This window comes from Anguilla rostrata, chromosome 6 (assembly GCF_018555375.3).
Source record: "Anguilla rostrata isolate EN2019 chromosome 6, ASM1855537v3, whole genome shotgun sequence".
NCBI lineage: Eukaryota > Metazoa > Chordata > Actinopteri > Anguilliformes > Anguillidae > Anguilla > Anguilla rostrata.
The window spans coordinates 16,362,851-16,388,616 of NC_057938.1; the positions used below are offsets into that span (position 1 = coordinate 16,362,851).

Genomic DNA, 25,766 nt, shown 5'->3' on the forward strand with positions numbered 1-25,766 from the left:
TATAATACAGTAATGAATACAAACTTTAAAAACCTGCATAGCATCACTCACTGGTTTTGCAGTTTAAAAGAGCTTTACTGGCTAACTAATGTATCATCCTAATAAAAAAAATATGTGTGCATTTCCCATAAAAGCCACTGAGGTTCAAAATGCATATGTATAATTTTACCTAGCTGTCAAAAGGACAGATTTCCCATAGACATAGCATTGATGCATGATGTAGCGCAGTTCATACTGAAGTAATAAAATAGTCTAGCCAACTAATTACTTTGTTTTCATTATACAACAAAGAACAGTGAGGTACCCAGCAAGATGCATTAACACCCAACTAGCTGGTGTCTGTAAACTGAAGGTAAGGCCAAAATAATCAAACATTTCACCACAGAGAAGTGGAACAAGTGGAGCAAACTCATAATCAGCTCATTTCTGAACTCAAGGAACTGTGATTTTAACTGCTAGGTTACACCAGCCTTAAACTGCTCTTAGTCCTGATTACAGAGGGATCCTGTACTCAAAGACAGTAAATTGGAGATCCATAACCGTGTGAATTATTATTTTCGTAATACTAAGGGTCTGATTTTGGTTTTTGAACTTAAAAATAGATATGAACTTGTTTAGCCTGGAAGGGGGCTAAACTTCTGCACATGAGCAGCCTTTTATGTAAACACAAAAAATGACAAAAAAAATATGAATCAAGAAAAACAAGATTTTTTTCTGCAGTGAAAATAACCATCCAACCCAACATAGTTTCAGCATCAAACTTTTTTTGGACTGTTAGTCTATTTAAATGCATTAAATTGTACACACTTTATAACATATTATCACAAGAGGTCAAGACCCACTGGGCAGACCACCAATTTTATTAGAGCCAGAGAGATACCAAAGTCAGCTCCAAAAGCAGCTCCTGGACTTCTTAACACTGCTCAAGGCACAGCAGTTGGTGGATTTACTATATCAAGCAACTCTTGTTTCCTCCAAATGTGGCCAAGACCACTGTCAGATCTGAAGTGCATCGTCATGCTGGAGCCAACTGTTCCTTGGGAATACTGGATGGAGGAAGCCTTTGAGAGAAAGAAGGCTGGATTCCAGGGTCTGGTCAGCATTGGCCAGAAGCAAGACTGGAGAGTAAGGTGCTTGCACATTAAGGTGGGGTGAAGAGGCTTTGCAGGGTGATCACCCTACAAGACCTACAGTAGTATACTTGGCATCACAGCGGCACACAGATGAAGGGCCGTTGTTGGCCTCCAGATCTATGGCTATGGATCTGAAGAGCTGATCCATTGGAGGCTGATCCTAGGGCAAAAGCTGAGACTTGATCAACCTTGCCTGGGTCGCCTGGGTGACAATGTCTGATGTTGAAAGACCTGAAACATGCAGGTTACATCATTGATGGTGAGCCCTAGCCAGCATCTGAAGATGCATCTTTTAAACAGGAAGCAACCAAAATGTGTGGAACATAGGTTTTTATGCATATTTGCCCACTCATATATGTGATGTATTTACATACCCCCCCATTTCAACATAACAGTTTCATTTACTATATCTCTCTACCTTGTAATGAAAGTGCCCATGTGTGATGAAGTAGTGGGAGGTAAGGTTCAGGAGCTGGAGCTGGGTTCTTCAGTTGGCTGTTGGAAGCAGTAAAGAAGCTGCTGATATCCCAGCCCAATTCAACAATATAGTTAAGATACTGAAATACTGAAAAATGTCCATAGTTTATCAATAGTTTAATTAACTAGCATCTTAGGAGTAGTGTTAGTCATTAGCATGTTCACTAGCATGTGAATTATGTTCTGGTTTTAAACATTTGTTTCATAATATGTAATTAATTGGAGACGTAAGTAACATTTGCTTTACTTCTCTGGTACTTGGTAAAATGTACACACATGTGTAGATGCACAATGGCTTTATTCACTCAAACACACATAAAGTAAGTATATTGTGACTGTTATAAGAAAAACACAACATAAAACATACAATGTACTGCTTATACATGGTGGAGGAATTATGTACCAGCTGAAATGGGGAGACTACGTACGAAAAGTGTGTAGGTCCTACAAGGTTGGCCCAATGGATGAAACAATTTTCAAAATAAAGCTGACATTTTATTGTTTCATTTCAAATGCAATGTGCCAGAGTACAAAATGATGTACTGTGAGACTTTAAAAAGTGCTGCAATTTCTGCATGGAGGCATTAACATGTCTAAAAATACCTTTAAACTCTGAGAATGTGCACTGTAACCACATGTGAATTGTTTGATTACAAATCTAAAATTGTGGAGTAGAGCCAAATCAAGAAAAAAATCAAATCTTTATTTTCCCCAAACATTATGGACATTGCTTCTCACAAATTGTACAGAACACATTAAGATGCATCATTCAGAAACACGTTTAGAATACTTTTCGGTTCCCAGGATCTCTGGGGTTTCTGTTAGATGTATTTCTTTCCAGATACTTCACACAGAACAATTATAAAACTGTTACTGTTTGGCAGAGAATGTGTTGGTCCATTCTTGCTCAAATACACTACTTAAGTCTGACGTAAAATTGCAGGCCTCTGTATTTACCCCACTTTTATATCCCTGTATCTAAAGTCTGCCAGGCAAAATCAAATAAAAGTTGTATTTTTAGGCAAAGTTGCATTTTATTTGTGTCAACACTGGCTGCTCTTAAATGAAAGTAATTACTTCTGGCTGCTGTCCGAAAAAACAGCACGAGCTGCAGGTCTGCAATTTCCTCTAGACGTGAAATAGCCCCACCCATGTTGTGTGTCATAAGTTTTAGGAGCCTAGCAGTGAACCAAGCTGAGAGAATACAGCTGTACATGTACCATGGGGCAAGAACTAATTCTAGGAATCCACCATATGCATTTAAAGCCATGGCTCAATGTAAAAAGACATCCAGTGGTTTTCTTACTGAAATCAATCTAAAGACAAGTTCTGGTAGTCGGCAGTCACACAAATATATATTTTTTTACCATCAAATTTAGAATGCCAAATCCAATCCCAACTGCAAGGCCATCCCCACTTCTGCAATGCCCACTCTCAATTTGAGCAGCTGCAGATTAGTATACACATCCTCCCAAAGGCATGCAGCCAGGAACTGCTTCTTTTCACCCCACAAGTAACCACTGAAGTGCAAAGATATTGCCCTGGAGGACTGCAAATCTTGTGTGCCCGGGGCAAGTAGTCATGCAGACCTGGCCGTGACTGACCACAGGAGCGATTACGTGACATAGCATGAGGTGTGCTGCTGACCCGAATATCCCCCCCAGCACACTCATCCCCCAACACCCCCCCCCCCCCCCAAACAGGAGTCCTGGCCACCGTCAGTGCAGACATGGTCAGGGTTTGATTACAACTTATGGCGCATATCACTGCACTGAGAGCCAGCGCTTTAGCTGGAACGCCAAGTGGGAGCCTCCATAAATCATCTCAGAAAAAGCCATTGACAGGCATGTGCTTGGTACATCGAACTTAAGTTTTCCAAAACAAAACGTCATCGTTTTCGCACGGGCTTTCGGAGGCACAGAAATGCACGTGCTGCACAGAAGTGTCCGTGCTGCACAGAAGTGTCCATGCTGCACAGAAGCGCCCGTGCTGCACAGAAGTGTCCATGCTGCACAGAAGTGTCCGTGCTGCACAGAAGTGTCCGTGCTGCACAGAAGCGCCCGTGCTGCACAGAAGTGTCCGTGCTGCACAGAAGTGTCCGTGCTGCACAGAAGCGCCCGTGCTGCACAGAAGTGTCCGTGCTGCACAGAAGTGTCCGTGCTGCACAGAAGTGCCCGTGCTGCACAGAAGTGTCTGTGCTGCACAGAAGTGTCTGTGCTGCACAGAAGTGTCCGTGCTGCACAGAAGTGCCCGTGCTGCACAGAAGTGTCTGTGCTGCACAGACTCATCGACTGACAATCATTTGGTGCCATGTGGAAACACTCCTGCTCCTGTTCCCATTCAGCTCTGGAAATCAGCCTCGCACAAACAAAATGATGTACTGTGAGACCGAACGATACATCAGTGCTCAAACAGACATTCTGGCCGGCAGCGTGTGCTTCGTCAGATCTTAATCCAGTTCAAACATTGAAAGAGGAGGAAAGTAAAGAAAGAAAGGAATCCCTTCTGCCACAGATTTGATGTATTACTTCATATTGTACTCAGAGAAGATTTTTCATTTTCGTCAGCCTTAGCCACACCAGGGACTTTACTCACACGGTGAAGGTGAAGCAGTATAGTATGAAACAAATAACTTTTTTTTCCCTTGCCTGGCCTGGTTAGTGAGAGGCAATAAGCTAATTTAAGGTGAAAGGACTATGGAAATGAAACTGTGTTAACCAAAATGTTCAGGCACACCATGTGGCAGAGTGTGATAAATATTTCTGTAGACAGTGGGTACAATAAGAGCGAAAACAAAAAACAATACCATATTGTGGTTTTCTAATTAATCACTTTATTATGTACACTTGGATTTCCATTCCCTCGAAAGGATGACAAAACAAAGACAAGGAAGTTATTGGCAACACAGTGGCTGAATTATAAACACACTTTGCTGGCGTTTCTGTTTCTTCAGCCATTTTCTCACAACTCTTGAGGCTGAGACATTTGCTGCACATCAGAGTCCCTTAAATCATTTCTCCGTAATATGAGAATGAAATAGTTCATTCTCCACTTTCACAAAAATATGCAAAATGCAACTACGTACAAGCCAACAGATCTTTAGTGTCTGGAGCCAGAGCCACCTGAGGAGGTTTACAGATGAGGAGGACAGACGGTGCCTGTCCTGGATGGAGTGCATAGCTTACCTCTTCTTTCTGCCCCAGAGGTATGTCAGTACGCAGTGAAACAATTACTCAATGGACAGGTTCAGTTGCAATAGTTATAATGCATGGACAAATAAGTAAATAAATAAATAAAGTTCTTGAAATCTGTTCTAAATTTGCGTAGCAATTATTGTCATTACACAGTCACAGACAGTTTTAATGTTGCGAAAAGCACAGCACTGAGCTCAAAATTATATGGCTGCCACCTGTACTTCCATTCTGCATCAGCCAATGGTCCTTTTTTTCCATTAATTATTTTCAGAAGGGGAGAGCTGCTTCAATCCAAAAAATACAGACTGTAAAAGAAGACTTTTGAGAACGTGGAAAGTATTTTCTCCTGGCGAGGGTAATATCTGCCCCATCGTTTGGCCTGGCCCCTGCGTGCTGTCTGTGCTTTCCATCTTATTTTCAGATTCCACACACTTTCAGGAAATATTTGGGAGGACTGAGCGCCCCTCCCTGCAATTTAACGTGCAATACCAATGAATAACCTTGTTTCAACACAGATCTTTCTTTTGTGTATCCATAAAGGAATTTCCTCCCATTTGTAACAGAAAAGGTTTATTCATGTTAGAAATTTTGATGTGTTGAGAAAATTATATATAGTTTTGTAGGCTGGGGGACACAAATAAATACCAATATGACCAAAAGTATGTGGACACCGCTCAGTCTAGGACAGTTTTTCATGGTTTGGTCTAGGTCCCTTAATTCCAGTTAAGGAGAATCTTAATGCTACAGCATATAATCACATTCTAGGTGATTCTGTGCTTCCTCAACATTTTGGGGAACGCCCTTTCCTGTTTCAGCAGGAGAATGCCCCCAGGCGCACAGCGAGGTCCATATAAAAATGGTTTTGTCAAGAATGGTGGGGAAGAACTTGACTGGCCTGCACAGAGTCCTGAGCTCAACCCTATCCAATATCTTTGGGATCAATTGTAAAACTAGCTGCGAGCCAGGCCTAATTGCCCAATCTGTGCCCGACCTCACTAATGCTCTTCTGTCTGATTGTAAGCATATCCCTGCAGCAATGCTCCAACAGTATAAAGCCTTCCCAGAAGAGAGGAGTTGTTATAGCAGCAATGGGTGGACCAACTCCATATTAATTGCTATTAAACTGGTAAAAGTTTCAAAATATGCCGGGACTTCGACAAAGTATGAAAGAACTTAAACTCATGATACAATATTTGTACCTTGCTGGATGGATTATCTGAGGTCAAGTGGAATATGATCTATGATCTGAAGGGGGATGTGAAATGTATTTTCATGTCATTGTTTTTGTGAGATTTTTTTCTTCATCAGATGCATGCACCCACACACTTTACTGATACAATATAGACAGATACCACTCTTTTAATCACCTCATCCTACATAGTCTTATACTGAGTACACACATATTACAGGGCTGGACTGAGAAAGAAACTCTGGTATAAAAATGTAAATGTACTGTAAAAAAACAAAACAAAACACCCGAGTTAGCTGCCTCAAATTCACCACCATAGCTAATATGGTGTAGTAACTATGTAGCTAGGTGTTTTAGTCAACAAATAAACTCATGCCTCAAGAAAGACATAATGGCCACTTGTAGGCTTCATAACTTTACTGTGACAATCTAGGTACAATAACGCAACTAATAGTATTCTATGAATAAAATGTTTATCATGTACATGTAGTGGACTCAAAGAAACCAACTGAAATCAGACAGATACCTATTTACATACCTCATAGTCATTTGGTACAGTATTGCAGTTCTGACTGAGAAAAAAACGTTAAGATATGCAATCTCCAGACTGCAGTAAAGTGGTAATATCAGACTAGGCCAACTCATGCCTCAAGAAAGACATAATGGCCACTTGTAGGCTTCATAACTTTTACTGTATATCAATCTTAAGGTACTAAAACTATATTAGTTCTACTAATAAGGGGAATGGTAACATGTACTGTAGTACCCGGAAAGGAAACACAATCTGATGAGGTAGCTAATTCTACAACCCTTACATGTCAGATTTTGCTACAGTAGCAAATTCTGACAGAGGAACAAAAAGTTAGATTATGGCAGCCCAAAATAGTAAAAAAATCAGACTGGCCCATCTGCCATTTGCCCAAACTTCCAGATGGCCAGTCCGGGCTTGAACACATGTAGATAACATGTATTTTATTTGTAAAACATCAACTAGATCGCCTAAGATAAATCAGTGAGTGTAATGAGTGTAGCCAGTGAGTGTACACAGAATTGGTTACACTGACTGACTTTCCTTGTGTAAACAAATTTTTACAGGGAATTGCTTTGTCATCTATGCCATATCATGATCCTGAACATAAATGTATATATTGACTGTGTATATATTTCTGTTAAAGAAAATCGTTTAAATAGTACAATTTAACTAATGGTACATGACCTTCACAAGCATGATGAACACGATTGATCATATCATGAAGTTCACATCATTAATAATGAATTTAATTTTAATGTTTTGTGTTTACTTCAGTTTCCCTTTGTCTAATATTAAATTCTGTCGAAAGATATGAAACAAATTCAGTGTGACAAATATTCAATAACAAAGGAAAGGGCAATTTTTTTTTCATAGCATTGCATATTATCAAATAATTAAGGTAGGCTTAGTCAGGACTCTATGCAAGAGTCTTTATCATATCATGTCCTGACATGGGTACTGTTAGTGATATGAACAAAATCAGTGTTTTCTTATTGGCATGCCATTGATTTTGGAAATTGTGGAGTGCAGAGCCAAATTAAGACAAAAAAATATGCCTTTGTCCCATACATTATGGAGGGCACGATAGTTTACTGTATAGAACAAGAACGCACAAGTTGGAACAGATTCCCCTGACAATTTATAAGTTATACGGACAGATGCATTTGGCTTCCTGAAATTGGACTGCACCATAGGACAACCTAAAAATAGGAAACTCCCACATACCTATTCTCAGGAACAGGGCTGGTTCTAGCCATAGGCAACAAGGGCAATTATAGGGCACCACCCGTCTCAGTGGGCAGCAAATCAAAGGGAAACAAATAAAAATAGAAGTGCTGTGTCCATCATAGCTGGTGGACCCCCCAATCTCATCTTGGGTGGCAGAAAGGCTAAAGCCACGTCTGTGCAGGAATTAAATAATATTTTGAAAAAGATATGAAGAATTCTTATTCACAAAGTATCTTAAGTATCTTTAGTAATTATAAATGCACACAAAAACGTATCATCATAAAAATAAAATCTAATGGTTCTCTTTATCAAATCTATCATGCAACCATGATGGAAACTACTGTAGCCTACTATTACATGATAATTACATTATTTAGTATATTAGTTCGTTTAGTTAAAATGAGGAAAACTTAAAGAATACCACATTCATCACTTTCAATCATATCGTCACGACTGCAATAGAAACATAACGATATACTTTCTAACGAAAGTCCCAATGTGAGGCTAAGTGTCACGTTTCTGGCATATCAAAGAGCATACTCACTTCATTATTGGTGATGTCTCCTGCAAAGTTGTCCCTGCAGTTAACCTATTCTTATAATTTTTTGTTGGTTGCAGTGATCGCGCATATCTTGTTTCCAGTTGTAAGCGCATAATTGATGAGAAAACTGGCTTGTTCAGTCATCCATAAAGGCGTCAATCCGTGTTGATGCAATGACGACTACGTGCTCACGCATTGTTGTAGTACTGCAGGGCTCGAGGTTATTTGATCCTCGTCACACACAACAAGCATGTCGAGGGAACACGCTGATTCACTGTGTGGGAAGTCAACAACTTGCGTTTAATTCCTGAGTGAAACCTAGGCGATGCCTAGGTGATGTTGGTCGAACAAGCATCGGTATGTGGCATAAGGTTGAGTACTCAGTGTGCGTATTCGGTGGATTGACAATACGAACTACTGCTAGTAATACCCCCCTCCCCCGGCATTCGCCCAGTCATTCCGTCTGTCCCCCGGGGGGCGGGGGGTGATTCAATCAAAGTTGGGAGACTTGGAAAGTTCAGTAAAACTGAGGGGCGGGTCCAGAGACAAATCTGAAGGCCGTGATTCGCTAATCAAAGGATTTTCACTTGTCATTTTCCTGCAGCCGTGGGTCTGGTTTACGCTGCTCGTCCGGCCCTCCTTACGGTAAGGCTCTAGTGGAATCTAATTGTCTCTGCATTTTGACTGAAGCCCAAATACCTTCAGTCTGAAGGCAGGGCTCAGGGAAGGAAGAACGGAAGGGCCTGGACCGGCCGCACGAGGAAAAATTGCTTTTCACTTATGGCTGCATAGAACAGGTTTAACACATTTTTGTTGGGATTGTGGAAGGGACTGACTTTTGCGTGAAGTATCCCGTTTTTGTCACTGTCGTGGGCGCCGATCATGGAGATGCAACTGTGGTCCACGAGGTGGAAAACGAAAAGGTGGCTTTTGGATTCCGGTTTAACCACAATTATCACCTTTACTCTCCTTCTGCAGGCTGCCAATGTCAGAGCAGGTAAGACACGCAAGGGAAAACATATATTTGTTAATAGCCTGCTAGACATTTTAAGTCAGCCCTTGGACATCCTGACTTTAGTCGAGTGATACAACTGCTGTTATGATAAACGATTCATTGACTCACAGCTGAAGTTCTGGAGTCGATTATAACTCGCGTTAATGTGCCCAAGATTTCCGAAGCGCAAGGCATCTCACAGAGACGAGCAATCCCTTCAGATGAGTAATTTTAATAAGCGGTCTGTGTAACACACTAGGCTGTTTAACGGAATGAAACACAGGTATTCTCATAAGATAAAGTGTGAATACAAAGTCATTGTGTACTTTTGATACAATTCTGAGCTCAATAGCCTACAACTTTATATTTTTAAGATGCCTCTGTGTTTCATTTTATCCACAAAACGTTTGTATTCATCTGACTACATATTTTATTAATTTTGTAGGCATAATTTAAAGTATTTCCATCAGTTTCCGTTAAACGTGCTATGACTGGACTTTAGTTCGCACACTTTTGAGACTGATGCTTGGATGTCGGCTTGGTTACACGTATGGTACGTGGCATTACGTATTGATGGAGCCAAACTCAAAATGTGTGGACGCGCTTTCTACACTACTGCTTTAAAAATATTGAACCTTGTAGAGCCTAATAGCCTGCTTTTTACCAGTATGGTCCGTTAGGTGTGTGTGGACACGGTTAGCAGGGTGGAATTTTGTTGCGTTTGCGCTCTCTTCCTCAGTTTGGTTGAAAATATACAGACCTGGGTTATCCTTGATTTTTGCGTTATAGCTAAGTATCCACCAGTTATAAATGAACGTGCTGATATTGGTGTGCATATAATACTGGTGTGTATCACATTGGCATTATTACATATTAATTGTTTAATTTTTGTCACATTTAATTTATTAAAAGTCTAATTAAAATGTAACATTGGGTGTGTTTACGAATATTCATATTGAATTATTTATTTCTACCAATACTCATATTTATAAATAATATTTGGAGGTGTCACATATCGAAAATCGAACTCTGCAGAAGGTCTTGCCTATCGGATGGTCACGCCAAGACTGCTTTTTTTTTAAAAAAAGGGGAAAGATTATTTGAACGAGTTGTACTCCTCCCCCACGCAATTACGCACATAGTCTATGTAGGATACCAATCGACAGTGAGCCGATTTGATCTAATTGATGTTATGTCATCTTTTCTTCTGAAAAATATCCTTTCGGCGTCAAGTTACATTTTGGATTAGTATTTGATCCCCTGTACGCATTGAGTTATGGAGATATGTTGCATAGGCCTATGCGACACCTGGACGGTACGAGAGTGATAGATTCCTGAGGAACTTTCACTGGCCAGAAGGAATACCCTTTCACCACACTACCCCGGTTCTCACTGAAGACTAGAAGGGATATTCACAGACAGTTATTTCGGGAATTTTACTGTTTTTGAGTTTCCATAATAATCTTTATCTGTTTACATATCAAACATTGTTAAATTTATTGAACAAAATATTTCTGAGATAAAGATGGTATGTATGATGATTATCACCTCTCATTATTATTCTTTTAGATTTTCCCCCATGTGTAGCTCCAAAAGGTTGAGTAGTGTATTTGTCTTTGTATGTGCCTCAGTCATAAAATACGTAAAATAATACCTATATATCACAAACGTACACATTTATTTGCTGATTTTAAATTTTCCTGGTTTACGTGCAGTTTCATCAGCCATAAATAAATAAATTCAACTTAAATGTCACTGCATTGAGTACTATATTACATTCTGAATGTAAAAGTGTGCATTTAGTCCATGGACTACTGATCTTATGTTTTGTGTTTTATGAGTGTGCGGTGTTTAGACATACCATAATTGTATGATGTACTCTTTTACAGTTCTTTTACAAGCCCTCACAAGTAATTATGTCTTATATTGGCAACTTTATGTGAAATGCCCATGATAACTAACAGTGCAATGATGCTATCCCTGGATGGGCTCTCAAATTGTAGGGCACCAAAATACATTGAAAACCCAATAATTTGCAGAATCGCAAAAGGCATCTCATGAGAAAGACAGAATGACTCTGATATAAGGACTGTGTCCAGGCTATGAGAGCAGTGCTTTCTTGTGCTCTCAGAAGAGTGGCATTCTGGCTGAACAGATTATTTGAGTCTCAGGGACCAGGAGGAGAATAGGTTTTATTTTTTCTTTCCCAGAATTGTTCAAAAACAAAGCAAAGAACTAATATGTATTTTTTGTTCTGCCTGTTTGATTCCTTGTGATGCTGCCGACTCCTCAGTCAGCTGACCTCAGCTGCACTAAGCGTTCTAGTGTGTGCAGCTGGGCTGCATCATATCCTTTAATATTGTCTGTAATGTCTGCTTGTTAACATGAGATTAATTAAATCAGGCATCGAGAAGCACTATGCAAATGTAGACAGACACCTCCCACTCATATCCCTGCTTGTGGGTAACCAATAGCTTGCAGCCAACATGGAAGCCTCTGTCTGCTTGAACCATTTCCTTTTTCGAAGAATGTCTCCCTCCTGGCCGTAAAATTTAGGGTTTCCCCTCAAAGGTGTAAGGATTGGAATCCTTGTTTCAACAATGACCAGGGGTGTGCAGCATTGTGTCATCAATTAAGATTTTTTTTTACTGGCTACTGTGCATGCTTTTTTGAGTTTTAATGCACTTCAATGAGGGGTGCAGAGTGTGAGCATTGGGGCTGGGGAGCTGGGGGCTGTAGCACAGTTGAGAAGGGAAGGGGGGAGGGGGGGGGGGGGGCTGGCCAAGTCGGCACATCTGGAATATATGAGCCTGGAGGTATGCAGTATGCAGAAAGGAGTTCTGAAGCTCACAAAGAGATCCTTAGTTCAGTTTTCTTTTTTCTTTTTTTTGAAAACCGGTAGCAGTGTAGTTTTGCAATATACAGCTAAAGCAAGTAGTCAGACACAATTTCCCCTCTTCTTTTCAAAAATTTTAGATGTTATTCTGTTTCTTAGCTTCACCTATAACTTACAAAACCTCAGAAAAGTGGCTGGACATACCAAGCGTTTATAAATCTACCAATTAAGGGACATTACATTGTTTTGTGGTAGGCACTGTACATCCCCCAAATACTTCCTGTTGAATTCATTTGTCAAGCTGATGGGACTACAGGAAAAGTTCCAAATTTGTATACATGCAAATTGACAATTTACAACAGGTAAACTACAGACTTTTTCATAAAAAAGACCTGGGAACTCTTTGGAAGGTGTTGCGAGGGCAGGTTACAATTTTGTTTTGTGCTCAAGGGTTCTGGAATTTTGAAGTATTTAGCGAGAGCGTTTGTACTGCCACCTAAATCAGATTAGAAGATGTTGAATCGTATGATGAGGCCAGAAGAGGCCATGTGGGTTTGAGATCTCTGGTAATGTCAAAGGCCCCTCGGCACATGTGTTTCTTTAAAATGGTAAACACCGAAGACCCAGGGAATGGGGGCACATGCAAGCGGTATCACAGTCTTAATGCATTCAAGATGCTCAGAGGTTCACCTGGGTACCACAGCAGACCGGAAACTGCAAGCTCAGCATTTCCTGCAGATGTCAAGCAATCCGGCCAGTATATTTCATAAAATAGTAACCAGCCTGTATTTAATCAATGATAAAAGCACAGGAACACACATGTAATGATAATGGATGCTTTTACACAGCTGTTTTCATGCCATGACCTCAAAATGCTTTACAATAGAGTGTTACAGTTACCTCAAATATCACTAATACTAATTTCACAAATAGTGGTGTTTTGCACTGTACTGTATTGGAAATTAGAAATATGATTGATTGCATGATAATGATAATTTATAAACAAATAAAATGTAAAAAGAGAAAAAGTATCTACTGTAGGATACCTTTTATCAGCCATTGTCATACAATGTGACTTTCAGAATTAATGCCTTAAATGCATTGGTTTCCAATGGGGAAGTATAAGGGAAATGATTATGTGCATTTGTGTGCATGCGTACCATTCTATTGTGTCATTCTTTTACAAAGAATGAAGCCATTGTTTTAGTTGGAAGAGATTCATGGTGGATCAGGGCATTACTTTTTTCATGTTGATCCAAGACATTATTTTCCAAATATTCCATAAAAGTAAATCACAAGGTTACCGTCTGCTTACCCAAGGTGAAACTGGAATTTCCCTGGTAATGTGTAAGTAGAAGGAGATTAGAAAGACATTATCTATGAAATCCTAGAATGAAATGCATTAAGAATTCTGAATAAGCTAGCTTACAGAAACAGTATTTTTAGACCTTTAAAAACATTTTTAAACCATGCTTAGAGAAAGTAACACTTCTGGTAAGATAAAGAATTGAACTGTTTGTTGTATGTGGATTTTTGCATTTTTGAATCATTTAAGAAAAACACTCATACTGTGGATGTCTGCTCAAAGGATTAGTGAGTCTGTTATGCAGTGTGGCGAGTTTGGCCTGGGATATGTACATGTCCTATTCTGCAGGAACTTCCTTTGCTTTTTTCCATTATTTGAGATTGGATAGTAAGAGGCATGATATGTTTTAAGAAAGGCTGCATTATTGTCTGTCGAAGGCACTTTCCCAAGGGATCCTCTGGGTGAGATCAAACAAAAAAAGACACTATGCAAAATAAATCAGATAGCAAGGAACAGAGAGCACTGCTTATCATTGAAAAAAACATCCGAAAATTCCTTTTGCATTTTTGGCAAACCACGGACACATTGTTGGGCTTTGAAAGGGCCATTTCCTGTCTTGTGAACAGCACAGTTCATCAACCAACCCATTGGTGGAAGGCAACTAGTTGTATGAAGCTTCTGGTCCAACCACCCCATTGGTTGGACCGAAAGTTTAGGCCAATTGATTGCCTTCATTAATTAATAATTATATAAAAATAATAAAATAATGATAGTACTACTGGCTAGTGTTTCAAAAGGAACAGTGACTAAAGTGAAATCTGCATTTAGATATTGTAAATAATAAAATAGTACTACTGGCTAGTGTTTCAAAAGGAACAGTGACTAAAGTGAAATCTGCATTTAGCATCTGTGAATTGGACAGAAAAACAAACAGAAAAGAAACAGAAAAACAACTGTTCTTCACGTGGATGAGAATGTCAATGCAGGACATGATCAGACTGTGTCAACAAGAACAGTCTATCGACAACTAGCTATATAGAGAGGGATATTATAGTAGGGTTGCATTGCATAAACCCCTCATTACCATAGGCGCTGGTCTACAGAGATGTGGAAAAAAGTGATATGGTCAGAGGAGTCACCCTTCACTATATTTTTGTCAAGTGGGGGAGTGCGTTTGTGGTGTACACCAAGAGAACAGTACAGGCCTGAATGCTTGACCCGTATAGTGAGGGGGTCCAGTGGCTCTGTTATGCTGTGGTGTTCATTTTCCTGGCATGGTTTGGGTTCACTATTCCCCATAGAGGGAGGAGTCACTGCAAGTTATTCTGAGTGGTCACCTTTATCCTATAAAGAAACATTTATGTCCTGATGGTCTCTTCCAGGAAGACAATGCCCCTATTCAGTGGGCATGAGGGGTCACTGAATGATTTGATGAGTATGGAAATGATGTGAATCTTATGCTATGGCCTTCACAGTATCCAGATCTCAACCCAATTGAACACCTATTGGAGATTCTGGACAGACATGTTAGACGTCGCTCTCCACCGCCATCATCAAACCACCAACTGAGAGTATTCCTTTCAGAAGAATGATATTCCATCCCTCCAGTAGAGTTCCAGAGACTTGTAGAATGTGTAACAAGGAACATTGAAGTTATGGTGCCTTGTGGTGTCCCAATACCTTACTAAGACACTTTATGTTGGTTTTTCCTTTAATTTGTCTCCTGTCTGTATATGTATATATACTTCAACATATAAACATTTGTGTTGCTGTAAAGTGGCATCTTTTTATGATTATTGTCCTTGTTCGAAAGAGAGGCATTTTATCAAAGATTAAAAGGTTATGTGGTGAAGAGGGACTATGAATGAAGCTTTTGGGGTGGTGGTTGATTGGGTGGTTGGCTGGTATTGGTGCAGTTGGGTTCAAACTATAGCAACCGTGTATGTATATGTGTAATGTGTGTGTGGGCGGAGGGCAGCAGGGGTGCTACTAATGCTACTGGAGAAGAAACACAGAGCTAAACCTAAATACCAGTTGTGTGTTATGTTGTCTTTTGTGCGGTTTCAGTTCAACGCTGCCATTTAAAAGCAGGATAACCACTCTAAACTATGCTGAAGAAATTTATCAGAACATTCTGTCCATCAGAGCTTTTACAAGGAAAACAATATATTTTGGGTTATTGGAACTACAAATTATATTGTTTACCCACTGGCTTCACAGTGCAACTTAAGTAGGTCAACCATTGCTTGTCTGTGGATTTGCACGTTCTGTCGCACTTCTTCAGATGGGTTTTCACCCTGTTGCTTTCACATGCTGCTTGTGGCTTCCCCATGGACCACATTTGGATAGAATTGTGTAGCATTATGTGTTAATCGCATTGCTTATTATCAACACAGACATCTGTAATTAGTTTATCACTTAGCTCAAATTTAAAAAAAAATAATTTAAAAAACTGAGGTCATGAGTACCTGGGTGGGTTGGCTGCACTGCACAGATTTAGGGCTTCCTCTGAATGACGCATGAATGATGAAAATGTCCATTTTCCACAGTGTGAGTCAGTGGGCCGTTGCTGCTCCTGGGGGGAGCTTCAAAGTCATAAACTGCGGGGCTTCGGAATCTAATCTGGATGGATTGTAGTAGCCACGTCGTCTCCCTGTGGCCTCATCTATCAGCCCTGTCCTGGTCATGGGACCCTACCACACTTTACATTCATGATTTTAAAATAAAACTCAACATAAACATTGGTGTCCTTCTTGTATACAGTGTCTATCAATAGGTTATTGCAGGAAAGCACTTCCCAGGCATTTGAACAACTTTCAATTTTAAGATTTCAGTTATTTAATTCTTCCCCATGTCTGTTGTCGTTTCACCCTGTGTGTTCTTGTGTCTCTGCTTTTAGCTGTGACTACATTGCCCCTTGGGGATGATAAAGATGTATGGAATTGTAACTGAATTATTGGGCTATTACTATGTCATTCAAGTACCAACTTTCTGTGTTAATTTAAAAACCATAATTCTGGACATTATGGGAATCTTAAGAATCCTGTGACAATCAGTCTTAACATAAAGCTTTAAAGGGAGTTTGCTCCCTTTGTCTAACTGTGACACATTAGCTGTGAACTTGCAAATATTCATTATTAGGGGGCCAAGCACTGAAGATCCTATTGTATTCCCTGTTATTATCATTATGAGATCTGGCACAAATCCCGGGCAGCGTTTTTTTTTTTTTAACCAAACTTGGCACATTGATAGAGGGTTACTCTGAATAGCCAATGAGTGACACTTAATGATGCTACAACAAATGGTTGAAAATTCAGATTTGGACCACAACACTGTATTGAAAAAGCATAAAATCTATCTCTTCCAAGACATTTTTACCCATTTGCACCTTGGAATGTAGCATATACTTGCAAATATCTTTAGAAGTTATATACACAAAAGTTTCTACACTTAAAAGTGCCCACAATCACAGGAAAATCACAGTTGTTTGCACTCAGCTGGCTACAGTGACTAATCACTTAATCAGGAGTATGAATATTTACGTTGCGGTCATTGTGATCTTGAATTGGCGGCCATTTTGGATTTTGATTTTTCAATTGTTACTTTTCCCACTTTCACCTGGTTGATTCACATGAAACTTGGTACACTTATACAGGGTACCGCCCAACCAGCACTGATCATTTGACCATATTCTTTGCTATTGCAGTAAACTGAATTTCCAAATATAAATTAATGATAAGTCCAGCTCCATTTTACTTGGAACTAATGTCACAAGATTCCCTTCTCACACAGAATAAGTTTGTCCATTACCCATAACCCTACTATTGTGGATTTACTGCCATTTTGAGTTAATATAAAGCACTAAATATCTCCTCCAAGACAGTTTGTTCCAATTACATGAAACTTGCCATAAAACATACATCTATAGATGAACTCCTCTAGGTATTGTATAGAAAATATTGCTATGCAAAAATTGTGGCAGCAGTAAGCTATCTAGAATGCAAAGTTTATGAATTAACTTTAGTGTGGTTGCTTCAGCAGTTCATTAGCTGTTACCTTATGAAAAGGTTAGAGAGCTGTAGTATCTTAAAAATTTACCAAGGTTACCTTATGACCATTACAATCTAAATTAATTTTGTACTCTATCAAATAGTGGCACTATGTCACCAAATTGTCCCCCACTTCCAGACATCCAGAAAAAGGACCCAAATTAAATACTATGAATATCAACTATTATGACAACTCAAAATATATACATGCAATCTGCTTGGAATGGGCAGCTTAAAATCTGTTGTTGTACTGTGCAGAAATTTAGGCAGAAAATAATACTATGTGCAGTACATGGGGGGAATGAGAAACTTTGAGATGCACCCATTCCTTCATTTTAAAATCGCCCCATATTATGTGAATGTGTGTTTTTTATATTTTTTTAAATCTAGACATGAGAGTATGCAAACCTTTTTGCTAATTTTTCTTTTTACGTTTTCAATATCACCTTTGATATAAAAGGAAAACGCAACAATCAAATAACACAAAGTGCATTTATTTAAATTAAGTGGTTTTGCATGTGTCCATGAGTTTGCTTCACCACTCTTTTCAGGATGTGCTGTCTGCCTCTGAGAAAAACAAAAAAAGCCATGCACACATATGATGCTAGTCCATTTGACACAGTCGATCGTGCAAGCACACGCTTGTCTTCAGTAATTTTCTTAATTAAATTCAGGAAAGGTACTGCAGTCATGAATGACATGTCATGTTATGGTATAAATGTGCAAATACAAGCTCATGAACCTTGTTCCTTGAGTTTTTTTACAACACAAACTAAATGGTTTTCCATCCGCTCCCTTTTCATCAACACTAGCCTATCTCCATTTATTTTACTGGTTTTACAATTCAGCTTGTCCCTGGTTGAGGCCTCCATTCTCTCTCATCAACTAACATCAGTTTAAATGATAAGATAAATGTATAATTGATTATCAGCAGCCTAACGGCTAAGCGGATTCTGAACGGTAACACTAATATACAAGTTCACACTGCAGAGTGCAGCATACCAGTGTATCCTGCAAGAAGATGTAACCAATATTCTGCTTTTGTCACACATCTTGTGTGACTTCAATACGGTAGCTAATGAATAGGTTTAAGTGTGTGCTATCGTGGATAGTATTACAATTAATACTATTATAAGTATTTGGTTCTTATTATCAGTTTGAGCTGCTCAGTCAACATGCAGGATCTTAAGTATTTTTCTCTCGCGAAATAGCATCACATGTACTAAGTCGTCACAAGGCTCAGCATTCCGTATTTATTGCATTCAAAAAACTGTGTACAAGCACACCACTCTCAGAGCCAAGCTGAATATTGTAAAGTTGGAATGACATGTCTAGCTTAAAAGCTATAGGAGATGTGTGCACAAATTTAGGCAGAAAGAAAATAAGAATAGAAAGTATGCAAGAGAACAGGCAGCGAGTTGCTGAAGCAACCACACTAAGCATTTAAGCATAGTTTATTGAAAAGAAGCTAATAAATTAAATAATGAAATAGTTTGACATAAAGTGATGGAGTTGGAATGTTTATTCACACATAAATCCTGATGGCAACCCTTAGGAAATAGACAATTCAGAAGACACGGTGGTGCAATAGAGCTCCAAATATGAAAAAATAAAAATTAATTTAAAATAACTGTTATTTAACAGATATTTCAAACATGCGACTGATTTCCGCATCAGGAACATGCACATTTGAATTGTGCTACATAGTCTAGTCAAAATAAAATGTTGCTTTGCATTGCATGCAAATTCCAAAATTCTGAAGGTTGGAAGTTCTGTAATAATGGAAATTCACGTCTAATTCATTATAAATTAATGACAAGAATATACTATAGTAGAGACAAAATTCATAAGTTTTACACCAGCTCCTCTGATAGATGTTTAAAATGTGGCACGCAGAGTGACTCTCTCATACATGCCTTTTGTTATTGTGAGAAAATTAGAAAGATTCGGGAGAATATTGAAAGATGGGTTTCAAGAACTTGTAATTGCAAAGTTGCATTTTCACCAATGATCTGTCTCTTTCAAAATGTTGGGAAAATAAGATACCCAACTGGATGGCAAATTCTTTTTTCGTCATTAGTTTATAAGAAGCTAATATTGCAAAACTGTAAAAAATAAAGAAGCACCTACACTTCAAAAATAGAAAACATTAATGAAATATTACTTGAGTGTTGAAAGGACAATGTCGGAGAACAGTAACAAAGAGAAACAATTTCACAAGATATGGAGCTCAATTTGCTAAGCTCTGTAGATTGAGTGGAGCCGCAAAATCACCCAGCATCCATACATTTTAAGGAACCTTGTGTTTTGTGTTCTGTTTTGTTGTGTGTTTGTGTGTGTGTGTGTGTGTGTGTGTGGGCAGGTATTACTATCTTTGTGAGAACCAAATGTCCCCACAAGGATAGAAAGATGAGGAAAATTACGCAAGGTGGGGACCTTTTGCTGGTCCCCACAAGTTCAAGAGGCTGTTTTAGGGTAGGTAGGGTTAGGGTTACAATTAGGTTAAGGTTAGGGTTAAGGTTAGGCATGTAGTGGTTGGGGTTAGGGTTAGAGGTTAAGGAATGAATGTAAGTCAATGGGAAGTCCTCACAAGTATAGCAATACAAACGTGTGTGTGTGTGCGTGTGTGAGTGATAAGTGTGTATAAGTTTGCATGGGTGGGGATGCAGTATTACCTGTGATGACAGCCGTATGTGACTGTAGGGTGCTTGTGGGTGAGCAACTCAAACAGGGTCAAATCATATAATTTCATTCCTTCAAAAAATGATGATTATGTAACATGTTGAAATATTGTTTGTATTATATTCAGACTCTTACTCACTCAATAAAAAATAATGAAGGTGTTTTAGCCTACAATTAATTTTAGAATTGTAGCATTTGCAGCTATATTGCTTTTTATATTTCTCATGACATTACATAACAGGCATTTAGCTCTTATCCCGAGTGACTTACACAACGTTTTACATAGCATCCATTTATACAGCTGGATATTTACTGAAGCAATGCAGTTTTAGTACTTTGCTCAAGGGTACAATCCAAGTATTGAACCTGTGACCTTTAGGTTACAAGATCATCTCCTTACCCGTTATACTACACTGCCGCCCCATGATTCACATAGTGTTTATTAATGCCAGCAATCATTTATCTGATCATTTGAAATTATGGACAGAACATTTTAATGTTAAAGGTGGAGGGCCTAGGGTCAATGCATAGATGGAGTAAAGGCAGCTGTGGCAATATAACACAGTAGTATTTCATTTCATCATTGCGAGTGACGTTGTACCAAAAGGAGAATAGTTTACAGGGATGCAGTGCTTTTATAATTATATGGGTTGTCATAGAATGTATCAGCTTGATGTGGTAAAGCCTGCTTCCCTGAACTCCAAACCCCGAAAGTCATGTTTTACCCCAGACCATTTGTATATATTTTTCATGGGTTTATGTTCAGGATGACCAGTTATCCCAGCTGCATGCCTCTTTTGATGCCATTGCTCAGGGCTCTCAGGAAACAGTTGCACAAACTGTAACATCACAGATGTAGCATGGCTGTCAATAGCTTGCTTTCTAGACATAATAATCAAAAGTGAGTTGTCTGTCTGTTTTACACATTTCTTTTCTGTGGCTGAATGTTATCTTGAACAATTGAAGTTGAATGTCTTGTATGAGGACATAACAATAACGGAGAGTAAAACAATCTGATCTTCAAATTCCCCACCTTCTAGCTGCAAGCATGGTTCACTAGGATCAATACGCTCCTGGCCACAACCTTATACTATATGGAGAAAATAAATCTCTGGACACTCAATACACTCAGATGTTTACCGTAGTGTAGTTGGCATATTTATATGTTTACTATTATACAGGCATTAAGAAAATGCATTTATCATCTTCAATATCATTACTCCATGTGTTCCTTATGGTACACATGTACATTCTATCTTGACATTATTTTATAATACTATAGGTTCTGTGTTTTGCAATTAATTCACTAAAGTGGTATTGAACATGAATTACTGATGGGTCTAATGGCAGAAACCGACAGGTCTGAACTTCAGCAGACTCAGAAAAGGACCAACTTTAATATGTAGTGTACCCAATGTGGATGTATACCTCAACGTTAAGTCTTGTCCCTTTGCTCTTATCTCACACAGCAGAGCCAGTGGACGTGCTTAAAGTATTAGAATTTCACCAGGCTCCGGAAGGGGTCAAGAAAACGACGGGTTTTTGCGTAAATAGGAAAGCATCGCAGCCAGACACAGCCTTCAGAGTGGGGAAGCATGCACAGATCAGTGCCCCGACCAAGCAGCTCTTCCCAGGTAAGCAATCCCATTCTTGCCCTGACCTTTGTTCTTGCCTTGGTACATTGTCCTCGTCCTCTTTTCTGTTGCTGGTGAAACTATTTACTCGGGGGATTGAGGTCAGTTAGGTCCAACTAAATTTTTCTTGACAGGGAATGTTCACAAAAAAGACTCCTGAATAAGGTAGGCTGGCAAAACCATGTAACACCAATTACAATATGAAAAACTCCACTTTCAGATACTTTATGCTAAAAATTTAATTCAAACGTTACAACAGTCCAACGTTCCCTGTCAGTGAAACTTAGTTTGACCTAATTTGTCTGCTTGGATACTTCCCCTTCCTCTTCCTGCGCTGTGTGGTCCACTTTCCCTCAGCCTAGTGTTTCAGTGCAGTGTCCTAGAACTATAAAATTGGCAGGAAATGCTCTCTTTTTCCTCCCATCTTTTCTGAATGCACAATGAGTCATAACTTTAGAGATGCAGTTCCCAGCCCTTGATGTCAGAAATGATCTGATATTTATATTGTTTTAGGAGTGAGTCCATCAGAAGAGGCAAAAAAAGGTCCTTGATAATGTTTCCTTTGGGCTGGCTACTGTCTGAAGCTACTTATTACTTTCTGGCTAACAGTTTTTATAATAAACAACCTAAGTTACCCGGTAAATAAGGAAGTTTTTCATTACTTGAACAATGCAATTCCTGCTCAACCCTTGTCTGGCAATGCAAAGCAATTTTACCAGCTAATTTTTTACTTCATAAAACTCATAATATAATGTTTCAAGGATGTCTTTGTGTAAGAAACATACTGGGCGATATTTCAGTTTTACATAATATCTGAACATTTTGTTGTTTTATAAGAGCTGGTCATATAGTAAATGCCTCGACAAGAAATTAATAGCTCCAGCTCCAGGGTGTATTCCTGTCTCTCGCCCAATGCGTACTGGAATAGGCTCCAGCATATCCCGCGACCCTGACCAGGAGTATTCAGGTATAGATAATGGATGGCTGGTTAAAATGGTTAAAGTTCTTAGAGTGCATGGTAATTTAATAAGCAGAATAAAGGTCTTGTATTTCTGCACTCTGAAGGCACAATTACTGAGAGAAATGTGTTATGAAATTACAAATTTTCTTAGTGTGCTTTGGTTTTGGTTTTTTCCAAATTGGCAAGTCTGTACAGGAAAATTGAAACACTGAATTGCGGGAGATTAAATTAATAATTCCACTTCTGTGAGTTTTGGCAGAAAATAATTTCCCCAAACCCTATGCCTTTAAGACTGGAAACTTAAGTAACTAATAGGTTTTCATCAGAAAATGAAAAAGAAAAAAACTTTCTTTTTGCATAACTTTTGAATGAGCTGTCAGAGGTTTCATAGTCTGAGGAATATTTCCTTTCCAATTGTTTTACTTAATTTCCATTTCTTTGGGAACCAAAAATGTTATTTATAACGTCTGTTACAATTACTCATTGAAGTGGGCCCAGTATTATTTTAAAACAAAAGAAGCTCAAAGAAGGGTAATTTGACATGGTAAGATTATTTGTCTTCTTTTAAGGCCTGGCCAATAACTTTGTTTGTACTTTGTTTTTGGAATTAACAAAAATTATTTTTGATATTTGCTTGGCTGGAGGTATGACTAAGTTATCAAAGCAGTACACAGCAGTATAAAATAAATAATGAACCTTTTTCTACTCGTTTCAAAATTGAATCAATCAGTTGTGCAATCCATCTCCTGGATTTCTCTGTCTTGGGAATATTCTCAAGGTATACTTTTGCATGTGTACACAATTAAGAAATAGTTCAGCTGTAATATGTGTTCATAAGCCTCAGGTTTTAAACTTTTTAGAAGGCATACCAAAAGATGTGATGAACTCCCTGACCTTGAGACCAAGGTCTCCAGGGAATCAATCACACTTTTGTTTGGGCTCTAAGCATGTGAAATCATCTTACAGTGGTGGTTCCCTAACCATGATCCTGGAGTGCCACATGTTTTTGATGTTACTCAGATCTTAACTGAACTTTGAATGCGTTTCATTGCACAGTTTACACAAATTGCATGGTTTATTGTGTGTAAATCGGTTGCTCTCGTCCCAGCTGGAGTGTTCCCTGAGGATTTCTCCATCCTCATGACCATCAAGCCCAAGCCTGGGATTCAGTCCTTCCTGCTGTCCATCTATAATGAGCAAGGCATTCAGCAGCTGGGAGTGGAGGTGGGAAGATCTCCTGTCTTCCTGTATGAAGACCAGCACGGAAAACCTGCCCCCGAGGACTACCCCTTGTTTCGGACCATCAACCTTGCTGATGGAAAGTAAGTACAGTAAAGCTTGGCCCAGTCCACATACCTTAGTAGGTTGAACTTTAAAAAATGCTCACCACATCCAAGAAGATACTGTCTGTTCCTTATAGTGAGAGGAGAGCAAGTCTTGCAAACCCTCATTGTGGCTTCCAAGTGCCATCAGTCACAGATTTGTTATTATTACAACCATGGCCCAGATTCCATCAACATTTGTCCTTAACTTTGAAATGCAATTAAATTTTTACCTTGTTTCTTGACAGGCATGTTTAGCAAATTCATTTTGCCAATTGTGATTATCTTGTCAGTGTGGCTGCAGTTCAATCAACATTTCTTTTTGAATTTGAGTAACACTTAAAAGCAAGAATAAAAAAGCAAAAAAAAGCACTTGCTTAATAAATTGAGACTGTGAAGAAAAAGTGTAACACTTGTGTTTACCTGTAATTAGTTAAAGACATAAGTAAATACAGGTTACAAAAGTTTAAAAAAAAAAAGTTAATACAGTTAAGCATTTGTCCAGAAACGAAGTAACAGTTGTTTGTAATTGACAGCCAAAGTTAAACACAGATGTTGATTGGATCCAGGCCTCAGATACAGTCAGAGAGTTGCTGGTAACTTGTGGGCATCGTGGGAGTCCGTGACCATTCACTGTTACATCGGAACTTTCTAATATTACATAAGATGCATGGGGCAGTAAAATCCTTAGAGGCTTCTAGAATTTATACACAGTCAAATGTTCAGTGTTAAGTCAACTCTTGCAGAGTACATACGGCCCCTGTTGGGCTCATATGCACTGCAAGATCACTTAAAAGCAGCAATTTTTTCCAAACGTATGTAGCAAGGAGGTTGTGATGCTGTATTTGAAGGAGACAAACCTATCATAGCACACAGGCCTCGTCATCTCGGCAAAGCAATCTCCACTCTGTTGTTTGAAAGAGGAGAAGATTATTCCCTTCCTGGATTACCTCAGCCAATTCATGCTTCTCGGAGTCTCGTTTCCTGTCGGTTGAAGCCATAGGGCTTGGAAACCCTGGATTCCTTAGTAAGTACAGCAGCTTAGTTATAAAAACCGGAAGTCTGGAGGCAGGGAGGACCAAACAGGCTGTTTTATAATGTTATGTCAGTATTCACAGCCTCTTTTCATCATTAACATTTTGGGCTGAACGTTCAGATTTTTAAAAAATATTATGGCTAGCCTAGTTTGGACTGTTGAATTATTTTGAGTTTCATTAAATAAAATGATGAAGTGTGTTTGGAAATGGCACTTTATCATTGAGTTTCTGACAGTACCTTATCTGAAAATGACACAAAAAGTCACTTAATACATCTGCCATGAGCTTTATATCCACAGTTTTTGGATTTGGCAGTACTGCTCTGCTCTGGTTTCACCACACGCAGCACACACGGCAGCCGCGCGTCTGCTTTTCTGCCACGAGTCATAGATTTTCCACACTACAACCCAAACAGTGTACTGTGGGAGAGCGTGCACCTCTCAGCTGGAAGACAGGCATCAATGTTGATTGAATCCAGACCTCTGTCATAGAAGACTAATGAATCCTAAAAAATATCTCAGCATCGTCAAATATATTCTTGAGATTAAGACCAGGGATTCATGTCACCTATAGGGAACAGAATGAAGTGCAGGGTCTTAGGAGGCTAAAATTAAAAATAACAAGAACTAACATAATAGGTAACCATATCTGT

General features: G+C 39.0%; 1 protein-coding gene across 2 annotated transcripts in view; it reads left to right on the plus strand.

Moving 5' to 3' along the window:
* Positions 1 to 8,895: 8,895 nt before the first annotated feature.
* Positions 8,896 to 25,766, plus strand: part of LOC135256671 (collagen alpha-1(XI) chain-like) — a 104,210-nt gene continuing 87,339 nt past the window's right edge. For both annotated transcript variants that reach the window (XM_064338667.1, XM_064338668.1), the window contains exons 1-3: positions 8,896 to 9,290; positions 21,630 to 21,794; positions 23,864 to 24,077. In XM_064338667.1, coding sequence (XP_064194737.1) covers positions 9,176 to 9,290; positions 21,630 to 21,794; positions 23,864 to 24,077 — 494 coding nt within the window. In that variant the 5' untranslated portion in view covers positions 8,896 to 9,175. The remainder of the gene's footprint in view (positions 9,291 to 21,629; positions 21,795 to 23,863; positions 24,078 to 25,766) is intronic.